This window comes from Argiope bruennichi, chromosome 5, assembly GCF_947563725.1.
Source record: "Argiope bruennichi chromosome 5, qqArgBrue1.1, whole genome shotgun sequence".
Taxonomy (NCBI): Eukaryota; Metazoa; Arthropoda; class Arachnida; order Araneae; family Araneidae; genus Argiope; species Argiope bruennichi.
Window position 1 is genome coordinate 124766490 of NC_079155.1, and position 20511 is coordinate 124787000.

General features: G+C 28.2%; 2 protein-coding genes across 3 annotated transcripts in view; one reads left to right on the forward strand and one right to left on the reverse strand.

Annotated features, from left to right (window-relative positions):
* The window catches only part of LOC129968725 (structural maintenance of chromosomes protein 6-like), a 91131-nt gene extending 79718 nt beyond the window's left edge, over positions 1-11413 (forward strand). For both annotated transcript variants that reach the window (XM_056082907.1, XM_056082906.1), the window contains 5 exons: positions 4437-4546; positions 6608-6707; positions 6862-7020; positions 7719-7868; positions 9655-11413. In XM_056082907.1, the coding sequence (XP_055938882.1) occupies positions 4437-4546; positions 6608-6707; positions 6862-7020; positions 7719-7868; positions 9655-9852 (717 nt within the window). In that variant the 3' untranslated portion in view covers positions 9853-11413. The remainder of the gene's footprint in view (positions 1-4436; positions 4547-6607; positions 6708-6861; positions 7021-7718; positions 7869-9654) is intronic.
* A 4655-nt stretch (positions 11414-16068) lies between these two features.
* Positions 16069-20284, reverse strand: LOC129969439 (60S ribosomal protein L21-like). The gene is made up of 2 exons (XM_056084009.1): positions 20148-20284; positions 16069-16602 (listed from the first exon to the last, which is right to left on the reverse strand). Exon 2 carries the CDS (start codon positions 16575-16577, stop codon positions 16095-16097), a length of 483 nt encoding a protein of 160 aa, XP_055939984.1. The 5' UTR covers positions 16578-16602; positions 20148-20284; the 3' UTR covers positions 16069-16094.
* Positions 20285-20511: the final 227 nt, after the last annotated feature.

Consider the following 20511-nt stretch of genomic DNA (forward strand, 5'->3'; position numbering starts at 1 on the left):
TCTTTCCATCTTAAAGCTGAACAATATGGACAGACTATAGACATTTTTCCTATTGAAACCGAAGCATCATTTCTGTAATCCACATATGGATCGTAATTCAAGGCGGAGTACACCTTTTTAGACCAAATATCAGGAATGTTTATTCTTTTTCTTCTACTCTGTCTGAAATTTAAATGTCTTTCTATGTCAGCAGACAGGAGAGATTCATCCTCTCTCTAATTGAATTGCAGTGCGATTTAATAGAGACGGTTACTTCGGTCAACAAAAAACTCTCCTTTTCTAAGTATCGACATTCTTTCTCTGATATTCGCTAACCTAAAGTTTCATTTCTTCTACATTTTCATTATTGTGCAACAAAGGAAGCGTTTTAGCATTTAATGTGTTCTGGCCAAGGTCGGATTTCCTTTTTTGGGGCACAATGAGTTTTGAATCAGTGTTTAAAATCAGATGTAAATAAAGAAGTGTTTCGCAGATGCATACTGCAGCTCTTGCTATTTATGCATGAGCAGTTTGAGGTTTTTGCACATTCACAGATAAGTGAAATGTAGTGCGAATCAAAGTAGGAAAATAATTAAAATCGTAATTATAACATTCCATTTTTTTTTATTTTGTTAAGGCTTTAGTATATTAAAGCCTTCCCTAATAAATACCCTACAAAATGGTACAAAATATCTCCAACATCAGTTAAGTATTTCTCGACTTTTTCTGGTCCAAACATACAGATGCTTTCAGGAGACTTCATTTTATACTATGCATAGATTTGCTATGGGGATGTTTTAAGACTCTTTTGGTTAATTTCTAAATTCTTGTTATTTTTTATTCATAAGTTTTTAACATTTGAATATAAAAATTAATAAAGAATATAAGGTATAATTTTATATATTTAAATATGTGTAGCTTTTGCCTTTTTTAATATTTTATTCTAAAAGAATTGTTATAAAAAATCATTATACCTTGGAGGGGGGGGGGCAAAACTCTCATCATTCTTAGGAACTGAAAATTTTGATTGTTTGTAACTTATGAACCATTTACTTAAAATTACAAATTGTTGTATGAATTTGAGCTATTTTAATCTGGAGAATCTGTATTCAAATTTCAGTGTTTCTATTTGAAAATAATTGAGTTTATGTAAATCTAAATACGAAGGTGATCTTTTGCATGAGTTCTTTGAACATTTATAAAGAACATATTTTTCTGTGATAGAGTTTATTGTTTAATAATTCATTTCAGAATAACAAGCTTGTGAATGGATGCTTTTTTCATAAACTAGTACTCTACTACTACTACTACAGAAAGCAGCAATTCAGTGTTAATTTGTTAGATGTGGACTGCTTTATAATCCTTAAAAGTGGCTACATCATATATTAAACTTTTCTCCCTTTTCATCAGGTTCTTTACAATTTTTAGCATTAATTGTTTTATTTTGGAAACTTTTCTTTTGTCATAAAGAACATTTATTTCTAGTTTTTCCATTATCTAACCTTACATTCAAGTCATGAATAAATCTAAAATAAAGAATGAAATGTTAGTGAAGTCATGTTTTTGACAACAATTAATTGCAAGATTGTATTTTTCTTTGTTTTTATCATCATTAATGTTTGAGGTTTTGATTGATTCTTAAATTTATCGCCTTTCTGCTTTATAGCTTATGCTGCTAACATCACAAAATTCAGATTTAAAAATGATAACTTACAATGAGGGTTTTTCAGGCATTCAATAGGAGTTAAATTTTTATTGGTGTAAAAAAATTTGTAAAAATATAGGTAAATTAAACTTTGAATCTCCTTATTTTATTAATGACAATTGGGCCTCAACATTTTTTTAATGAAGCAAAATTTATTGGATTCCTTCATATTTATCCAATTTCTTCAATTATTAGTTACTGAGTGCTGGATTCATCTTAAATAATTTTAACTCTTCTTGTTAGCATTTAAATACTTACAACTCAATAAACAATAATAAAGATAACATGAGAGTTAAGAGCTGGAAAGAAATTAATGTATACTTAATTTCTGATTGTAATGATACCCTTTCTCAATTATCAACTATTAAATTGAGTGTTGTCTGAGCTTATACAGGGTGATTATAATTAAACTTAACCTATAAACAGAATCCTACAACGCAAACAGATGAACGGATTGCTGCAAAATTTGGTATATAAGCTATACACAAGATACGCTCACAAAATTTCAAAAAAAAAAAAAAAAAAAAAAACATGTTCACCAGAGGGTGCCTTTTCTTGAAATTTAGCACAATGAACACCCAAAACGGAATGCAGAAACAATATTAACAATCCAGAACAAGAATTATGAGTAATAAGATGTAAAACCAGGAAAAGCTGTCAATTCTAGGAGAAAAATTTCGAGATTTGCATGCTTGCAAAGAAAGCTATGCAAAACAGGTTAGGATAAAAAATGTTTGCAGTCATTGTCATGTTTTATGATAACAGTATCTTGTTGCAACGGTGGTGCGACATTGATTGACATAAAGAACTCCACAGCGCTGCATGTGTGAAGCATCACAACTCATCAATTACAATATGCTGTTGAACACATTGTCCATTGAAATTTTGCAGGTGAATGAGAGTGGTCACATGGAGCACCTCTCCCTGCCTATATCATCCTAGACGTGATAAAAACTGCTCCTGTTGTGCAATTTCATCCTAATCTGTTTTGTTTCTGCAAACTGAACTGTTTTTCTCAAATTGCATACTGCTATTTTTTCCTTACCTTTACTTCATATGGTTAGATGATAAAGTGATCAGAAACTAGTCAATAAATGTGAATATTGTTTTTGTATTCCGTTTTGGTCGTTTATCGTGTTAAAATTAATTTTTTTCCGGAAAAGACATACTCTGGTGGACATTTTGGAATTCAAAATTTTATTCGAAATTCCGTGAGCGCATCTTGTATACCAAATATACCAATACCAATACTTGTATACCAATCTATATACCAAATTTCGGTGCAATTCGTTCACCCATTTGCGTTGTGTGATGCTGTTTATAGGGGAAGTTAATCATAACAACCCTATATAAATAATTTTTAATGCATTTATTTATAAACCAAAATAATAATACATTCTCAATTTTGAAATTTTTATGAGTCATGGTTTCTTTTTCTTCCCCTCCCGTTTTGATAACATAGAATCGAGCTAGTCTTGCTTGCTTGCTTTTTTTCTCTCTCATTCATAGAGTTTTTATGAAATTTCAGTTTGGAAACCCTTCTAAGAACTATTATTCTGACATCCAACAACTTATATATGCACTCTAATTTGCAAATATCACTATTAGTTTCTTTGTATGCCTTATTTTCAATAGAAAACACATTAATATCTTGAAATTGTATATTTAATAGTTTAATGACTGAACACAGTTCTGTTTTCAGATAAGCTTTTAATTCACTTTCATTATCAGATTTCTTGCTATTAGAAAATTGAAAAGGATTTCATTTCATATTAACTAATGGTAATAGGATATATTTCTACAAATCTTAAAGGCATTATTTTTATGTCCCTTTATTTTATGAGATATTCATTATTCAAGCATGTCTTTTGCAAATAATAATAATTTGAATTATTTATGGATCATATTTTATCCCATTTAACTAATGAATTCACTACTACTAATAAAAAACAATAGATGTATGTACGTTTCAAAATTTGATAGCAAGCGTTTCAAAATTTGAATCACTTAATAATTTTTCGAAACGCTTGCTTTAAGATACATATTCTTAACCTTCAAAGTATAAATGTGCCCAATTTGGTACTCTAGGTCAAATAGTCTAGCCTGTAAAGTGCCAACTGTTTTTTATTATAAAAATAAGCTATAAGCGTACTTAATAGTAAAATTTTGGCCATTTTTATAGTGACTCCCCAAAGAATTTTCTACCATCTTAATATTCAAAGAATTATCCTTTTAGTCATTTCAGTTTAATGGCCATGCAATGTTTTTAATTTAACAGTTAAAAATGTTTTTCTCCCCTAATATTTGATTGTATTATTACATTGAAACTCAAATGTTTTACTGTTTTATCAAATACTCAACTGCATGATTTTCTTCCAGTATTGAAAGTTAAAGAAAAAGGATTTAATGCATGACAAATAAGAATGTGAAGTTACATGACAAAAATTAGAAAATAAATGTACTGGACAATTTTATTCTTAAGCTTTATAATGTTATCTTTAAGGACTATTCATATACACAGTGATGTCAAAAATGAATAGATGTTAGTTTGTTAAACTAATGTGGCTCAATCGTCTACCAAACATTAATGCTTAGAAATATTTGTTTTAAGGAATTAGGAATATTAAATTATGCATAAGAGATTTAATTGAAAGTAAATTCAATGAAGATTCCTGGTGAAACAGTTGGTCACCAAAATCATTTAATAATTAAAGAACTGCATTGGCTTTAATCAAACTTGGGTCTTTTCCAGATTGCTCACTCAAGAGCTGAATCAGTGTGTTCACGAATAAATACTGATAGAAGCTATGAAGAAATCTCTCGCCTCATCACTGAAACAGAAAAAGTGGTTGAAGCACAAAGGTGAAAAAGATTTCTTTCTTTATAAAGATCTTTTGATTGAAGTCATTTTTTATTAATTTTAACAGAGAATTGAAAAATATTTACTTGCAAATTTTAAGTTACAAATTGGAAAAATTCTGTAATAATAACCATTTGAAAATTTTTTATAATATTTTATAATCATTTTATTTAACTATTTTTCATTTGGCTCATGAAATGAGAAAAGTAATTTATTATGTATGTATGAGAGATATCCAGAAACTAAGTCACATCTTCAATTTTTGCCATGGAAGCTTCCATTCGTGATTTTACCTAAGCACATCCATTTAGGTGACTCATTGGTAAACAATAGAAGTCATATTTAGGTTGCTGAGTATTGCATAGACTGCATGCTGAGCTTTCAAAACATTATTATTATTATTTTGAACAGCTCATTGCATACAAGTTGTGCTTTATCATTCACTTTCTTTATTCTAGGAACATTTGACCAATTGAATTTCACTGACAAATTTGTGTAATTTATGAACAAAATACAATGAAAGGTTTAAAGTGTATGAAAATAAAGTGTTAATGAAAGAGTTAAAAATTTTCATGATGTAAAACGAATTTGGCAACATTTTCTTGTTTGTTAATTAATTGCTAACTGAAGGTGAAGATAAGGTTAAGAACTATAGATTCTCCATTATGATAATGCCAGTGTATTTTCTTCTACCTTCCCTTTCACTTCTTCCTCGCCACAAATGGCATGTTTCAATATTAAGGAAATACAAAATCTCATGCTCCTCTATGATAAATGCTTTTACAATGGTTGCAATTTAGTGGAAAAATAATCTAGGATTGTACATTATTATATAATTAAATATTTCTCTAATAATCATTTTTGTTTTTTTAAAAATGGCTTTAGTGTCTTGTATAAGTTTATTATAGCTTATCATTTCAAAAAAATGCTACTTTTAAAGATATTTTTATAATCCTTATGAACTATGATATATTTACAAACTAACCAAGTATGTGGTGGATATGGTGTATTTTTTTTACACCAAAGCCTCTTCTCTGACAAAATTTTGACTTGTCAGTGGTGCACGGAAGAAGGGTCTATAAATCATGTGATCAAAGCCTGTGCACGAAGGCGAGAACACAGAATCAGATGGCCTAGGAGTTTGATGTCTCTGTACGTCAAATTCTTTAAAATTCCAGTCATTAAATCTTTATTAAGGACATTTTGTGAAAGCTCTTGTCTTTAATTCTCTCTTAATGTAAGGATTCATTAAACATTTAATGTAATTCATTCATTTTTAATGTTTCACAATTTAGTACATAATGTAAAATATAATGGGTCTTTTTTCCCCCCCTGGATTAACATGCATTCTTTCTAGAGTGTCCTTTGTTTTACAAGTGTCCAATATTATTAAATGTAAATTGTTTCTTCGTGTTAGGTGGGGTTGTTTTTTGGTGGTCCCATCAAGTTTCCTACATGGCTCTGGCTAGGTCGGAGTATTGCTTGCATCCTTATTAATGGATCAGTTGTGAACTCTTTGATTAGTTATACCATTTTATGAGTTCGTTAACTTGCATTGTAAAAAATACAGTTTACAACTCATTCATATAGTTACTCTTCATATAAACCATCAATTATGTAAATAATTTAGTAAAAAAATTCATGGAATGAAGAAAAGCATTTAAAAAAGAATGTTTTATTTTTGTAGGATCAGATTTTATCTCAAGCAGATTTTGCTATTTTGTTTCTGCAACAATGTGATGTGTGTTCTTAATACCAGAAATTCAAGAATATTTATATTAAATTGAGAGAAAAAATAATATTCAATTAATATGAAATTTGTTCTAAGCTAGAAAGATTTTGTTAAGATATTTTATCTTGATGAAAATTTCTTATGTGTTGAGTATTTTTCCTATTTTCTTAAATTTTATATAAAATATTCTTCACCATAATAATGAAAAAAGGAAAACTTATTTCTTCTGTTTGAACCCATAAGTTTAAGAATTTTAAAGATACCAATAAAATACATTATTTAGTGTTGTATGAATAGTAGAAATAGGCTTTTTATTTTTTATTTTTTTCAGTAACTGTGACCGAGAGAGTTTAAGTCGAAAATATAAAGAAAAACTGGAAAATCTACATAGAGCTGAAATGGAACTTAAAAAAATAGAAAAATATCTAGCTGTAAGTGCATGCGCATTTGAATATAATCAATGTATTAAATATTTATGAGCAATTATTGTTTCCAAATACTTATTTTCTGTATTGTTTGTAAAGAAATATTGCATTCATCTTGTTTTTGTAAATAATACATTTTACTTTCTGTTTCAATTTCAAGCACATTGAACAGATGGTAAAGTTCCGGTATGAAACATTGGACCACATTAGAAAAAATACCGAACTGATTATTGGTTTGGCTTTTGTTTCTATCCTTCATGGGAATGGATACCAAGGACATCTTATTTTCGATCATGCCAGTAGAACTTTAGTTATGAATGTATGTCGCCCTTTCTTATCTTCTTATGATTTATAATCTCTGTTTTATATGCAAAGTAGCAGAAATTTTTTAAAAAATAGAAATAATAATTAAACACAAGAATTAAAAAAGGGGGAATAACATGCAAATGCATTAAAATATCAATTGAGCTATACACCAGTTTATATTAGCCTTTTATATATTATGTAAGTGGTATAAGAAATATAAGTTAGCAATCAAAACCTATAGAATTTCACGAATAGAAACATTCTAAAGAAAATCATGTATAAGGTGTTTGAACATTTTGTATCATATGGAAATATGAAAAGAAAGAAGTGTTAAAACTAAATCCTAAGTGAATGAATTTAGAAAATTAAATTGTATGAAAAAGCAAAAGAAAATGTGTTTTATGAAGAATGCTTCTGATAAATCTGTTAATACATTGTTTTGATTGAATTTAATTTTTTTTTTTTCATTTTTTATGGGTGTTTTGGAGTATAAAGCTAATAATGCATGTGTTGAAAGTTTGCATTTATTTTATGAAAAGAAAATTTGTTCATAAGAAGATAAAATTAGAAAGTTTACCGTATTTAATAACAGAGAAAAACTGGGTTTTTTGTGTTATTTTGATGAAAAATTTTGTGTTGAAAAACTTTTATGCATCTTGTGTATATTTTGCAAATGTAATTGTTTAACATACTGATTATATAATTTTATAGGTATCTCCAAGAACTGGTGAAAACATTCGGAAGAACCACAGTAGTTTAAGTGGTGGTGAAAGGTCATTTGTGACAATTGCTTTCCTTCTTGCTTTGTGGGAGAGAACAAGAATGCCTTTTGCTATCTTGGATGAATATGATGTATTTATGGTAATATGCTATTTTTTATTTATATTGATAGAATTTTAATTTTATATGTGAAAGCAACATTGTAGGAACATTTTACAAAGTTTGATAGTAGATCATACAATTTCATTCTTTTAATTGAACTTGCTTTGCAAATTATATTATTGAAGAGAAACTTTTATATTTTAATTGGATTTGGATTAGTATCATTGAAATAATTTTGTATAAAGGGCCAAGTTCATATTAGATATAAAACATTGGTTTCATTTATTAATAACTAGCTACCTTTGACGACCAGCTGGTTTACCAGGATCAATGCTCCTGCTACATAAATATGTAATTTAATATTTATGTATCTTGGTGTCTTAAGACCTTTTTCAGCAAAATATTTTTAAGCTTCAAATCTTGATAGTAACATAATTCATATTGTTATAGAAGCCTTATGATATTTTATTTATTGTACTATATATTTCTCTAAGTTGCTGTAAGATTTAGATTTGAAAATGAAAGAGATAAAAGTTCAATAAATATGAAAATATTTTTTTTTGCTGAAGCCAAACACATATTTTTTTAAAATATGACTACAGAAAATCGAATCCTTCAACATCATAATTCTATGTATATTACAGAATACTTTTTTATATATAATTTATTATGAATTTCAAATAATTATTCAATAAAAAATCTCCCTGCTTCATCATAAAATTCAACCTTACTTTCAAGAAGATTTAAATGCTATGAATATTTAATTTGATTTCAATCAGTAAATGTATTTAGGGTGTGTTATGTCATAAAAAGTGCTTAAGTTTGTTAAAAAGTTATTTAATTTAGGCATTTTTTTTATTAGATACCAATTAATAAAATTTTAGAAATTACCTGTTGAGCTCTGATTTAAATGAATATTCTGAATATATTAAACTATGTATGCCTTAAATAAAATAAAACTGAATTATTGAATTAATAATGTAGCTCTTAAAATGTCACTGGTATTTTTTTTTTTCTCATTCATTGTTTCAGAAAATATCACATTTCATATTTATTTCATTTCATACAAACACATGCTGAATATTACACTTTCCTAGGTTTAGTTTGCAGTAAGAGTTAATCTTCCAAGTTGAGTTTTTATCAGTGTGATGGCAACATGCTGATAAAAATAATTTTTGTCACACACTCATAATGCGTTAATATAAGTATAAATTTTTATTTTCATTCTGTTCAAAATAAATTTTTGAAAAAGTTTATTAAAAATAGAGATTTAATTTATTGATTAAAACATTGAAAAGATTATTTTTTGAACTTCAGATGATGTAAAACTCACTTATGTGCTTCAATATTTTCGGAAGTTTGTGCAGAAAAATGAAAAAAATTCACTTAATTTCTAATTAACTAAAATTATAATACTAAAACTCCTAAGAGTTGCACATTCCTGTCCTCCAAAGTATTTATGTACAGAGTTTGGCAACTCAAGGTCAAATGGCCTGACTTGTAGAGTTCCAGTGCACACTGCTTTTTTATAAATACAGATCTGAAGAGTACTACTATTGTCTGATATGTTTCTTATCAAAACTTTGTAGTAAAGTGATGTTATGTAGAAATATAATTATAATTCCCCTGATGAAATATTTCTTGAGATCCGACAAATTAAGCATTGCGATGCTGATTTCATGCTTATACACATGAAATTTCAATAATTCTGTTTCACTATTTTTTATTATTTGAAGTGGATATCTGGTTTTTAAAATCGTCATTACAATAATATTTGTAATAATTTTCCACCTCTGCAAATTCAATGGTCCCTTTCTATTTATAGGACTCCAGTAATCGTCAACTGAGTGTAGATCTGCTGTGTAGAAAAGCGGTTGAGATGTCCCAGATGCAATTTATTTTCTTATCTCCATTGGACCTTCCGAGAATGTCATCATCTGAATGTATACATATTCTGAAAATGGCTCCTCCAAAAAGAAAGGCTGAAGATGAGGAAAATTCCCCACGGAAAAAACGTTCTTAATTGCTGTGATCAGTATTCTTGGTTTTTATTTGTGATAAATGTTGCACATTTGGATTTTAGGCTTTGAATAGTTGCTTTATAAATTTTTGTATCAAAAAAAATTATAATTTTATATTACTGCATTTAAATTCAATAGATCTGTACTATTGATTTTTGAAAAATATGTATATAATATATATATATAATGAGCCGTTTAAAAGTTTCGGAAATGTGATTCACAAGTATCTGTGATCTTATTGGTGTTTTTAATTAAATGCTCTTTTATTATTTTATTAGTGCTCATTTATTTTGTGTTTTTAGTTTTCTTTTAAACTTTGATTTTTGTTTGGATATGCAAATTCTTGAATGATTCAAGCTGTATGGGGCTTGGGGAGATTGGAAAGTAAGGCATCAGTCAGTTTTAAAATCAATCACTATACATGACAAAATATTATTAAAGCATTATATTAAAATCTGAAAATAATTCTATTAATATTCAAAAAAATGAAAGTATTTCATATAAATAGACTAATTGTTCATTTGTAAAATATGGCATATATTTCTTTTCTTAATTCCAGAATCAAATTTATATAGAGCCATCTAATGTTATAATTTCAGCCAAATGCTTTTAAGATTCAGGAAGAAATTATCGTTACTATGAGATGAATTTCCATTGTTCTCGAAAATAGACTAAACTATGAGGGCTTCTCGTATAATTCTTTATTCTTGATACTCCTTGAACTTGAATCTTCAAATAGTTATACTGAATTCTATACATGGTTAAAAAGTACACTGAATGCTCCTTCATACTTATAAGGGAAGTACATAAGTTGCATTAAATTATGTTTTATAGATAACAAAATAATAATAATGCTATTCATTATTATTTGCTCAAACTTTAAACTACTAACATTATGTAATTTCATTTATAATATGATTAAATGCATACAGATTTATCGATTTTTAAAATGAAGTGGAGCCATCTTATACTGTAATAATAACTGCAGTCCTATGAGGAAGGCTTTTGATGACTAGTTTTTGGAAGGCTTTTAGAGGAAATGCATATCATTCTTATAAGTAAGTTTCTTTACTTATGTGGGTTATTATTGGCTAGCTGAAATTCGATGTTCCTGTTCATCCTTTGGATATTCAATGGCATTAAGATTCATATTCTGTGCTGATCAACTTAATCATGATATCAGAAGGCCTAATTGCTGAAAAAAATTCAATAGCACGAGTCCTCATGTTAAGGAATAGCTTAACATGAGCTGTGAATGAATTGGGTGTGTCCTCAAACCTCACATCCATTACTTAAAGGCACTAATTTTGTTTCAGATAGAAATTGATGAATTTTAGAATTTCCTTTCAAGGTTGCTCACTTATGAAAGAATATATTTAAAAGATAATTTTTTTTCTCGTTTAAACCACTTGAACATGTTATAACTATCAATACTTATAAATTGATTCAAATATTGGATATTAAAGCTCTTTGATGATAATTTTAAATGGCTGATGCTTTTTTTTTCTTCTTCATTGTATAATATTGAGTGTTCATGCTGTGTTTTTAATTTTGAGTTCATAAGTTAAAGAAAGTTGAATGTTTGTGAGTGCTTTATTTATTAACAAATATTTGATATGACATCTCTAAGGAGTTTCTTTAATAAAAAATTTCTATAATTATGGTTGAAAATTATTTTAGAAATTCTTTAATGCTATGTAATACTCTCACTGTAATATTTTTCTAAAGCCTTTATTTATTATTATTTTCTAACTCAGCAAAATTATTTGTTTTCCATATTAATGCTGAGAGTTTTGAAGTTAACACAATGCACATTGCATCATGAAAAGACTTTAAATTTCAAAACCACTTTTAAGCATCTTGAAAGTATTTGGTTTTCAGATAGATCCTTAAAAAGTGCTGAATTTTCTGAAGGCATCTAGAGAAAGCTTTTTTTTTTTTTGGTTTGTTCCCCCACATATTAAATATAATAATTCAAAAGCATAGGCAGATTTGTTTACTGGATGTAACAAAAGGGGAAAATTTGGAGGAGAAATGCAAGGGTTTGAATACATATTAAGATAACGCTTAGCGATCCTTTTTTTCTTGAACAGTTTGCGTTGCCGTTTATTGAAATACTGGAGTAGTTATCTAAAAGGGGCAGTATGAAATTGTACTATGCCTTATTTGTTGCAATTAGAAAAACGTTCGAACTTTCAATTTTTTAGTGTTTTAGATGCTGGAGTATTTAAGTTATGTCTGTAAGTATATGTTTCATCTTTTATGTGTTGTTGAAGAGGAGTGCTCAGATTGGAGCTATCAATGGAAAATAAGAATACAGCAGGATGAATTTGGTGCCACCAAAGTCCACAAGAATGGCATGCAGTTTTTCCTGAAATATTACAAAAAATAATGAATAGCCTTCCTCATAGAATGAAAGCTGTTATTGCAATAACAACTCGCCTTATATTAATAATCAAGACATCCAAATGCATTCAATTGTATTGCAAAATAAATTACATATTGTAAGGAGTCTCAGACAAATGACAACAGCTTTCTGAAACTTGATGGTATTTTATATAATTGTTTTGAATTGGAGGGAGATGTTTTATTTCGCGCATGAGTAATTAAAATTATTTTCTAAAAAGGTTCCTTTTTTTTCATTAAATACTAACAGAATTCATATTTTAATTCATAATGTAATTCTGTAATAATAATTTGTCTTCTATATACTGTAAATGATGTATTATTTAGTTAAAAATTTATATTTATAAAAAAAAAAAAAAACTAGCGAAAATTTGAAATTTTTTAAGGAAAACTTTTGTCTTTCCGAACATGCTTGCTATATTTACGAAAATGTAGATAGTATTGCCCATAACAAGGAATGGAAGCTTTAAATTAATACCTGCTTTCTGTATTATATCCAATTTATGATGAATTCTACTTAAAATTGTGCGATTGTCTTGAATTAACAATATGGCGGGCCAAAATCTTTTTCTTCCTTATCAGTTTTTAATCAATCAGCTTAATGTCTCATGACTGAAGCTTCACGGTAAATTGTGTGTTAAAGAATAGAATACTATCCCGAATCATTCCAGCGCGAAGCAGCAGTGGAGGGCTTTGGTGAAAGTTCCGTTCGGGGGTAACGCCTTTTGGTTGACGAGTCTATCGAAGGTCAGCATTTTAAACTGAAAGACGCGTTTGGCAAAATGGTTGTTTCTAAGAAGTTTGAAAATTTAACACAAAAGTCAAATTATATCGTTTGCACAATAAAATGTAAAAGAAACAGATTAAATCAAGTACTATTTTCCCTTTAGATAAGTCTCAAACTTCATTTTAAATGAGTCAGAATTTCTTATTATTATAGCAATCATTTTCAATTGTAACGAAGACCCTTCAAAGCGGCCGAATTTCCTCAGTGGCCGTTTAGAGAGATTTCACTGCATATCTTTTTTTTTTGTCATAAGATTTTTTATCTTCTGCATTTCGACCCTTTGAAAAGCAATATGTAAAAAAAAAAAAAAAAAAAAAAAATGGTTTGGTTGTATGGCGCAAAAGCCATTAAAACATAGATGCAGTTGCATACTCTGACAATAAAATATTCTATACCAGAAATTTTTTTTCTTAAGTTTCCTCACAAGGAAGTTTGATAAATATATCTCACTGCCTCTCAAAGGGCTTGAGAATTAATTCTCCTAACACTTCTTTGACTCGTTCTGCCGTTTGTTAACTCTTGTTTACACTAGGAGCATGAAACTCGCTTCTGGGTCAATTTTTTATGCTTGAAAGTAAGTGTAACTGTAACAGTAAAAGAAGGAATTTTCCCACAATCAATTCTTTAATCCGACAATTTAGTATGATATTTTGTTGGGTATTATATTCTTTGAAAGCTGCAGAAGGAAGAAAAAATAATGGTTCTAATAATAATAATTCTTTGTAATTACTGAATTTCAATAGAAGAAAACTGCCCCCTCCCCAGTTGTAAATTATGTACAAAGAAATGCAATATGAACTTTCCCTTGAATGCATTCAGGAACTCACATGTGCTGCATACCATAGAGTGTGAAATGGGAAAAATGTAAGTTTTCAAAAGCAGCAGGAAATGACAAATTGAGAAAACGAAATAAATTTTACTCAAAAAGAAAAACTTACAACATAGATATAAATATGTTGGGAAATTATAGAAAAACTTCCGTGCAGCAATTCCGGTTGACTGAGGTTTGTGACTTTTTTTTTTACAAACACCTTTGCATTTCTGGAGAAATAATTTTTATGAAATACTTTTATTTTATTGTACTATAAGATACAAAGTAATTTCATTGAAAATGTCATTATTTTAAAATATTAGTTAATGGCAATTTATAGAAAATCCATTAAAAAAAGTTACATGAATAAATTAAAAATAACAGTCAAAGAAAACTAAAAGCAAATTATTGAAAAAATTATGTACTGTCCCTCTACTTGCCAAGAGACTTGAGAGGTAGTGGGGCAAATTTTGTCCACGTTTTACAATTTCAGTACTTAGTAAGGAAATCACATTTTTAATGCAAGAATTTATCTAGAACATATTCATTGAATCCAAGAGATTTTTTTTTGCAGCAAATATTAAATTAAAAGATCTGAAAAGCCAAATTTAAAATCATTTTAATAATAAATTTTAAATAACATTATAAAATTTATATATATAAAATTTTATATTTTCATGAATCATTTCAACAGAAAAGATTTTTACATTAGTAATGTTAACTGATAAATTAAAATTTATAATTAGAAAGTAAATTGTCATGCTTATATTTTAAGAAATATAACAAGATATTTGAAAACTGAAATATTACCTTAAAAACCAACTTGCCAAACTTTTTAAAGAAAAGAACGAGAAAAACCAAGTGATTGCAATTATTTTAAATATACTGAAAAGTAGCATGAAGTTAAAATTCAGAATGTTTATGTGATGCAAAATCATTAGCAGAACAAGGGAATAGTTTTTGAAAAAAGTTATGGTCGTTAAAATAATTGCTCGTTTTTCATAATTTTGCAATATTCTTATTTAGTATAGAAAAAGTGTAATTTTGAAAATAACTATTCACTACAGTATTCTAAAATATTACTTTTTTTAAATTGTTGAATTTAATTACTTGAGAGTGCAGGAAACTCTGGGAAGTATTGTCTATATTGCTCTTGATTAATAAATTAGAAGTTCAATTTGACCAAGACAATTACTTTTCATTTACCCATCCCAGTAATCCATTAATTTCTAAATTGCATACTATATGTATCTATGTTAATAGTCATTAGAGAGGAGCTGACAGGTTCATGGGAAAAAAATTAAGATATCAAAGATGAAACACATAAAATCTTGACAAAAAGAATTTTTTCGAAAGTTCCAATACCAAAACTTCATGTGTATTTCCATTTAATGAATATAAATATTTTATGGTTTGCAAAGAAAACAGACATCTGTTCTCAAAGATGTTAATCATTTATAAAAATAGTACACAAATAATTAGCTATGTTTCATCAATTAAAATTATATTTAACTGTACATTAATTTCATATAAGCAATGAAATTTGCTGCTTCACAAGGTAGGATAGAATTTAAATAACTAAAATAGAAGATATTTCTTCATGAGGTCCTCTCCCCAACAAGCAATCTACATTTAATGCACATTTCTTAAATGAATGCATCTAATTTCTTTTCCTAAAAAATTATGTTCTATGAATATTTCCAAGAATTGAAAAAAAGAATTGATATTGTAAACAATTCTTTAAAATAAAAGTCAGTTGTTGCAATGATATATTTATTCTAGATGAAATAATACTAAGATCTTGTTGCCAAAACCACCATCTTATATGAAGGGCGGTTTTGATCCCAAGAACATTTGTTTTTCAGGACTGCAACTGAAAATGTTTTGAGACCATTAACAGAGAATATTCCCTTTATCATCTTAATGACAGCAGAAGGTTCCAAACAATTTATACGAAAATCACCCTAAGGAATCAATAAGAAAATTTCTACAAAACCTGCCAATGTTTGAGGGCAAAACGCCATAGGGATGAAAGATTACCTGAACATTACTTAAAAAATACCTCAAAGGAAATATATTTGAAGAATAAAAGATAATTTGTTTCTTTCCTCAGCTTATCCCGATAACAAGAAGCAAATGATACTTTAATCTTTGATATTATAATCAAACGTTAAATAAAATACCTAAAAAAAAAAAAAGACTGTTGGACACAAATGAAGGATTTTTTTTATTGATAACAATTAGGCAATAAATTCATATGGTATTGGCTCCAGATATTGCGGTTCATTGTTCTTGGTACTAACAAAATGGGCTGTCTTGGGTTGTTTCGGCTGCCTTTTGAGGTTAATTTGTATGCCCTTTTCCTTGGCTTCCCTCTTCTTCCTGTCATTTTCCTTCACACGTTCCAAAAAATCTTTCCTACACTTGGAGTGCCTGATATGTTCAACTCGGACATTGATGCGCTTTGGGATGATTCGGTTTCTCACTCTCTTGTTGACAATGACACCAACTGCATGAGGAGTGACATTAAACACCTTCCCTGTCTTTCCATGGTAGTATTTAAAAGGCATGCCCTTCTGGAAAGCACCATTTCCTTTGATATCAACAATATCTCCACGTTTATACACTCGCAAAAAAGTGGAAATTGGCTCAACACCACGATGTCTAAATCTCCTAGCAAAAAGGTACCTGGTACCTCGCCTATAACCTTTAGTATTTACCATTTTAAAAGTTGCTCCTCAATGCAACCTAAAATGAGAAATGTTGAACATATATTTATAAGAATTTGAATTGTAATAGAAACAAAACTATGAATATACAACATAATTTTTAAAAAATCAACGAATAATATAAAATCCAAATATTCTCAGCTTTTTATTCATATTTTATTGACTGCAGCATAAAGTTAATAAAGAAAATAATAATTGACATTTTATGCTTAAATGATAAAAATATGAATTCTTCTCATTCACAGATAATAAAATTTAGTACAATGGGCTTCTTGCACTTAGAAATGATATAACATGTATATGAAGATAGCTATTGATGCAATAAATTAGATTTTCTTTATATAAATTGCAAGCAGTTTACTTTAATAGAAAACATTTAAAGTAAACAGAGGTTACAAGTTTAATTAAAATAAATTTTTTTAAAGTTGATTGGAGTTAGTTTAATGTGTCACCGAGTTTGTCGCCAATATGACAACTGAATGAAATGATCTTTTAGCAACCCTAGTGCTGTTTTGTTTACTAATTTTATTGTACCTAAACTACAACTATTTTATGAAAAATGTTAAATTAAAAAGCTATATTTTAAAGATTTTAATTTAGTTCTGTATAATAATTTTTTTAACTGCCGGTATGCGCTTTAAAAAATCGTCTGAATTCTTTAAAAAATTTCTGCAGTGGAATTCCTTGCAGTTTCTTTTGTGCTCGGATGGCTCCCGTGATAATTTGTTATATCAGTACTTGTGCAAAAGTGGAGTCTGGTGAACGAGGTGGCAGAAAGTATTTTGAACCGGCAGAATGGATGAGTGAAATATATATACATATATTTTACGAATTGATGAAGTTAAGAAAGGACCTTTGTATGTACTGTTCCCGTTATCCACACAGTCCTTAGGTTCAATGTGGTAAAAAAGCATCCTACAGCTTTTCTAAGTTAAAGATTTTGCTCAGTGCCTTCTTCAGATGCCGAAAGGCATCGAATGCTCTAAATTTTGCTCCTTACATGCTAGTTTGAAAAACTTTATTTAAAAATTGTTAAGATAAGCAGCGGCAATGTTCCCAAAGCTTAAAAATAAATTTAAAATATCACATAAAGATTAAATAAATCTCAGATTAAAATAAAAATTGCAATACTTGTCAGTAAAGATCATATATTTAATGCAAAAAGTGAAAATCGTAACTGCTTTGCAGAAGTGTTTATTTTGTCTGCCATCTTTATTGGCGATTTGACATCTTTGACACAAGAAGCAACATACTACACTTTTACCAAAATTATAAGCTAAGCAACTTTATACAGTTTCAGATAACAAAATATTCAATAATAAAGATTTTGTAATTACACATACTTTTAAATGACCAAAGAGAATTTATATTGGACCACTGGTTGATTGCAACATCACAAAATTTTATTTATAATCTCATAATGGAGCTTAACAATCTTATATAATCTGAAAATCAAGTATAACCAAAGGATGCTATAAGATGGCACTAAGATAAAAAGGGAAGCTTGGCACCCAAACCACATTTCTACACATATCAACTGATGACAAAATTTGGCCATACAAAAGAATGAGTACATGACATTAAGCTGTAAATTTTTAAGACAATATGATGTCAAATGTGTTAAAATCATTTTTAATTTCTTATTCTATTAGCGAGTTTAGTAAGTGTTGATAGGTTGGGCCAGAATTTTTTCACATTGATAAAAAACTTGGTGACAGATTCCCTTGTTTGACTCAAAATTACAGTTCCATTCCAATATTTCTGTTAACCCATCCTCAATTACAAATAATAATCATTGTATACAGGCCTCATATAAGCCACATCAGTGTCCTTTAATAAAAATGTTTCATGATTTAATATAGGACCATTTCACAAAACAAAATATTAAGGTGCATGTGTAATATGCATAATAACTGATCGAGTGTAAACCCACCTTTACAAAGATCTATTCATATAACATTATACATCTGAGAATAAATGAAAATTATTAAACATTTTTAAAGCTTTGAAAATTAGTGTCTCCAAATACAAAAACTCTTTACAAACCAAAACAGCAAATTGTGATAGTTAAAGAAATTTCATTCCATTATTCTAAATGAAGTGCCCAATTAAGGAGAAACAAAACAAATATCAAGAAATTTTATTAACTATATCTATATAAAAGAATTCAGTTATCAGATGTTCTAACTACTTTAAAAAAAAAGTAATATTGCATTAATAGTGAAAGATTTATTTAGTTTTCTTTATTTTAAAACAAGCCAATCACATTCACAATAAGCATTTAAAATCAGCAATTAACTATTTATATATAAGTGAACAGAAACTTAAAAATTCATTCAAGAATACCAGCCACAAGTAAAAAAACATTGAAAATCTAGCCAATTTTATGAAAAAAAAAATTTTAATGAGATTTCTAAAACTATATTAGTAAACTGAAATTATTTTGGAATTAGCAATTATATTAAGTTTTTTTTGTGGTATTAAGTATGCAGAAAACCTGAAGAAATAAAAATCTAGTCTGAAATTTTAATACAGAGCAATTATTCAGTAAGAAACATTGATTCCCCCAAAACCAACTATATATTTTTAATGTAGAGAACATAAGTATTACCTTTTACAATGAGATAATTCAACAATTTTGTGATGAATTATTTAATGTAAAACAAAAAAAATTATATGAAACACAAAAAATTATTGTTGGGATTATTAAATAAGAATTTAGATTATCTATTCTCCCAAAACTTTTCTTTAAAAGAATTTTTAATCTTGAAATCCAAAACAGAACTCCTAATACTTCAAATGAAATATTATCTATTTAGCTTACAATGCTTTATACCTTTATTATTTTTTTGGGGGGGGATGAAACTTACAATTAACAAATTACCTGAAATCCTTAAGTTACAATAAAGCGGCACCAAACATAGTATATGCAAATTCCTTTTTTTTCGAAATTCCATTTTAGATGCATTTTGAAAGTGCTTTGAAAACAATGTTTATTACATATATGAAGCTAACAAGTTTTCTCATCACCCTTCATACCATATACGTATCGAATCAGATGACTTTATGAAATTAATCATCAGTTATTGACAATATAAATGAAGAAACTTTTAAAAATTGCCTTTTAAAATATTTATCACATCTTTGAAAAAAAGTCAATATTTATAAATATACACTTCTCACGAGGCTTAAGTGATTTTACTAATAAGGCTTAACTTTGTTAACTTGTGATCTTTAACCAAGCCAGTGAAAGATCACAAGGAAAAGTTTAAAAAGAAAAGGCATATAAAAAGAAACACGTTAACACTTAAAATTTTGACCTTTTACCAAAACTACTACATATTATTTGTCAGAAGAAATACTTTAGAGTACCTACGTATGACAAAGCAGAACATCACGTTTTGTGCATTAGTTAAAAAAGAAAGATTCTTTCTCTATTTAAAATTCGGAATTGTTTTTTAAAATGCAAGTTCCATTTATATACAAAAAGGATTCTGATATGAGAAAAGAAAAATTATTTATTAGCAATTACTTAAAAACTAATTATCAATTTAAAGCACTTACCACGTTGAAAACTTTCAGGGAAGCCGAATGAGGTAAAACAGAGTTGAGATGTTCTGAATTCATCTCATAATAACTCACAATATCGTTGCCAGATAGGAACTGGAACATAATACTTGGCCTACTCTGTTTATTAATTTCCGAATAGGGATAACGAATATTTTAAGAACTGCTATTATGCAATCAATATCAAAAAGCCACAAATACCAAAAATAATACTTTTCAAAGAGAAGTATGATTCAAATCCTCCATATGATTTAACTGGTGATATTTCGATAACAGGTTCTGAATCACGATAGAATGCAACATTCGATACGATATGTCCAATGGGGTCAATTCACGATCACGTGTCAAGTACCAAACAAAC

Bases quoted from the DNA above. Each gene is read 5' to 3' on its own strand.
- LOC129969439 (XM_056084009.1), bottom strand. From the start codon at position 16,577: ATGGTAAATACTAAAGGTTATAGGCGAGGTACCAGGTACCTTTTTGCT.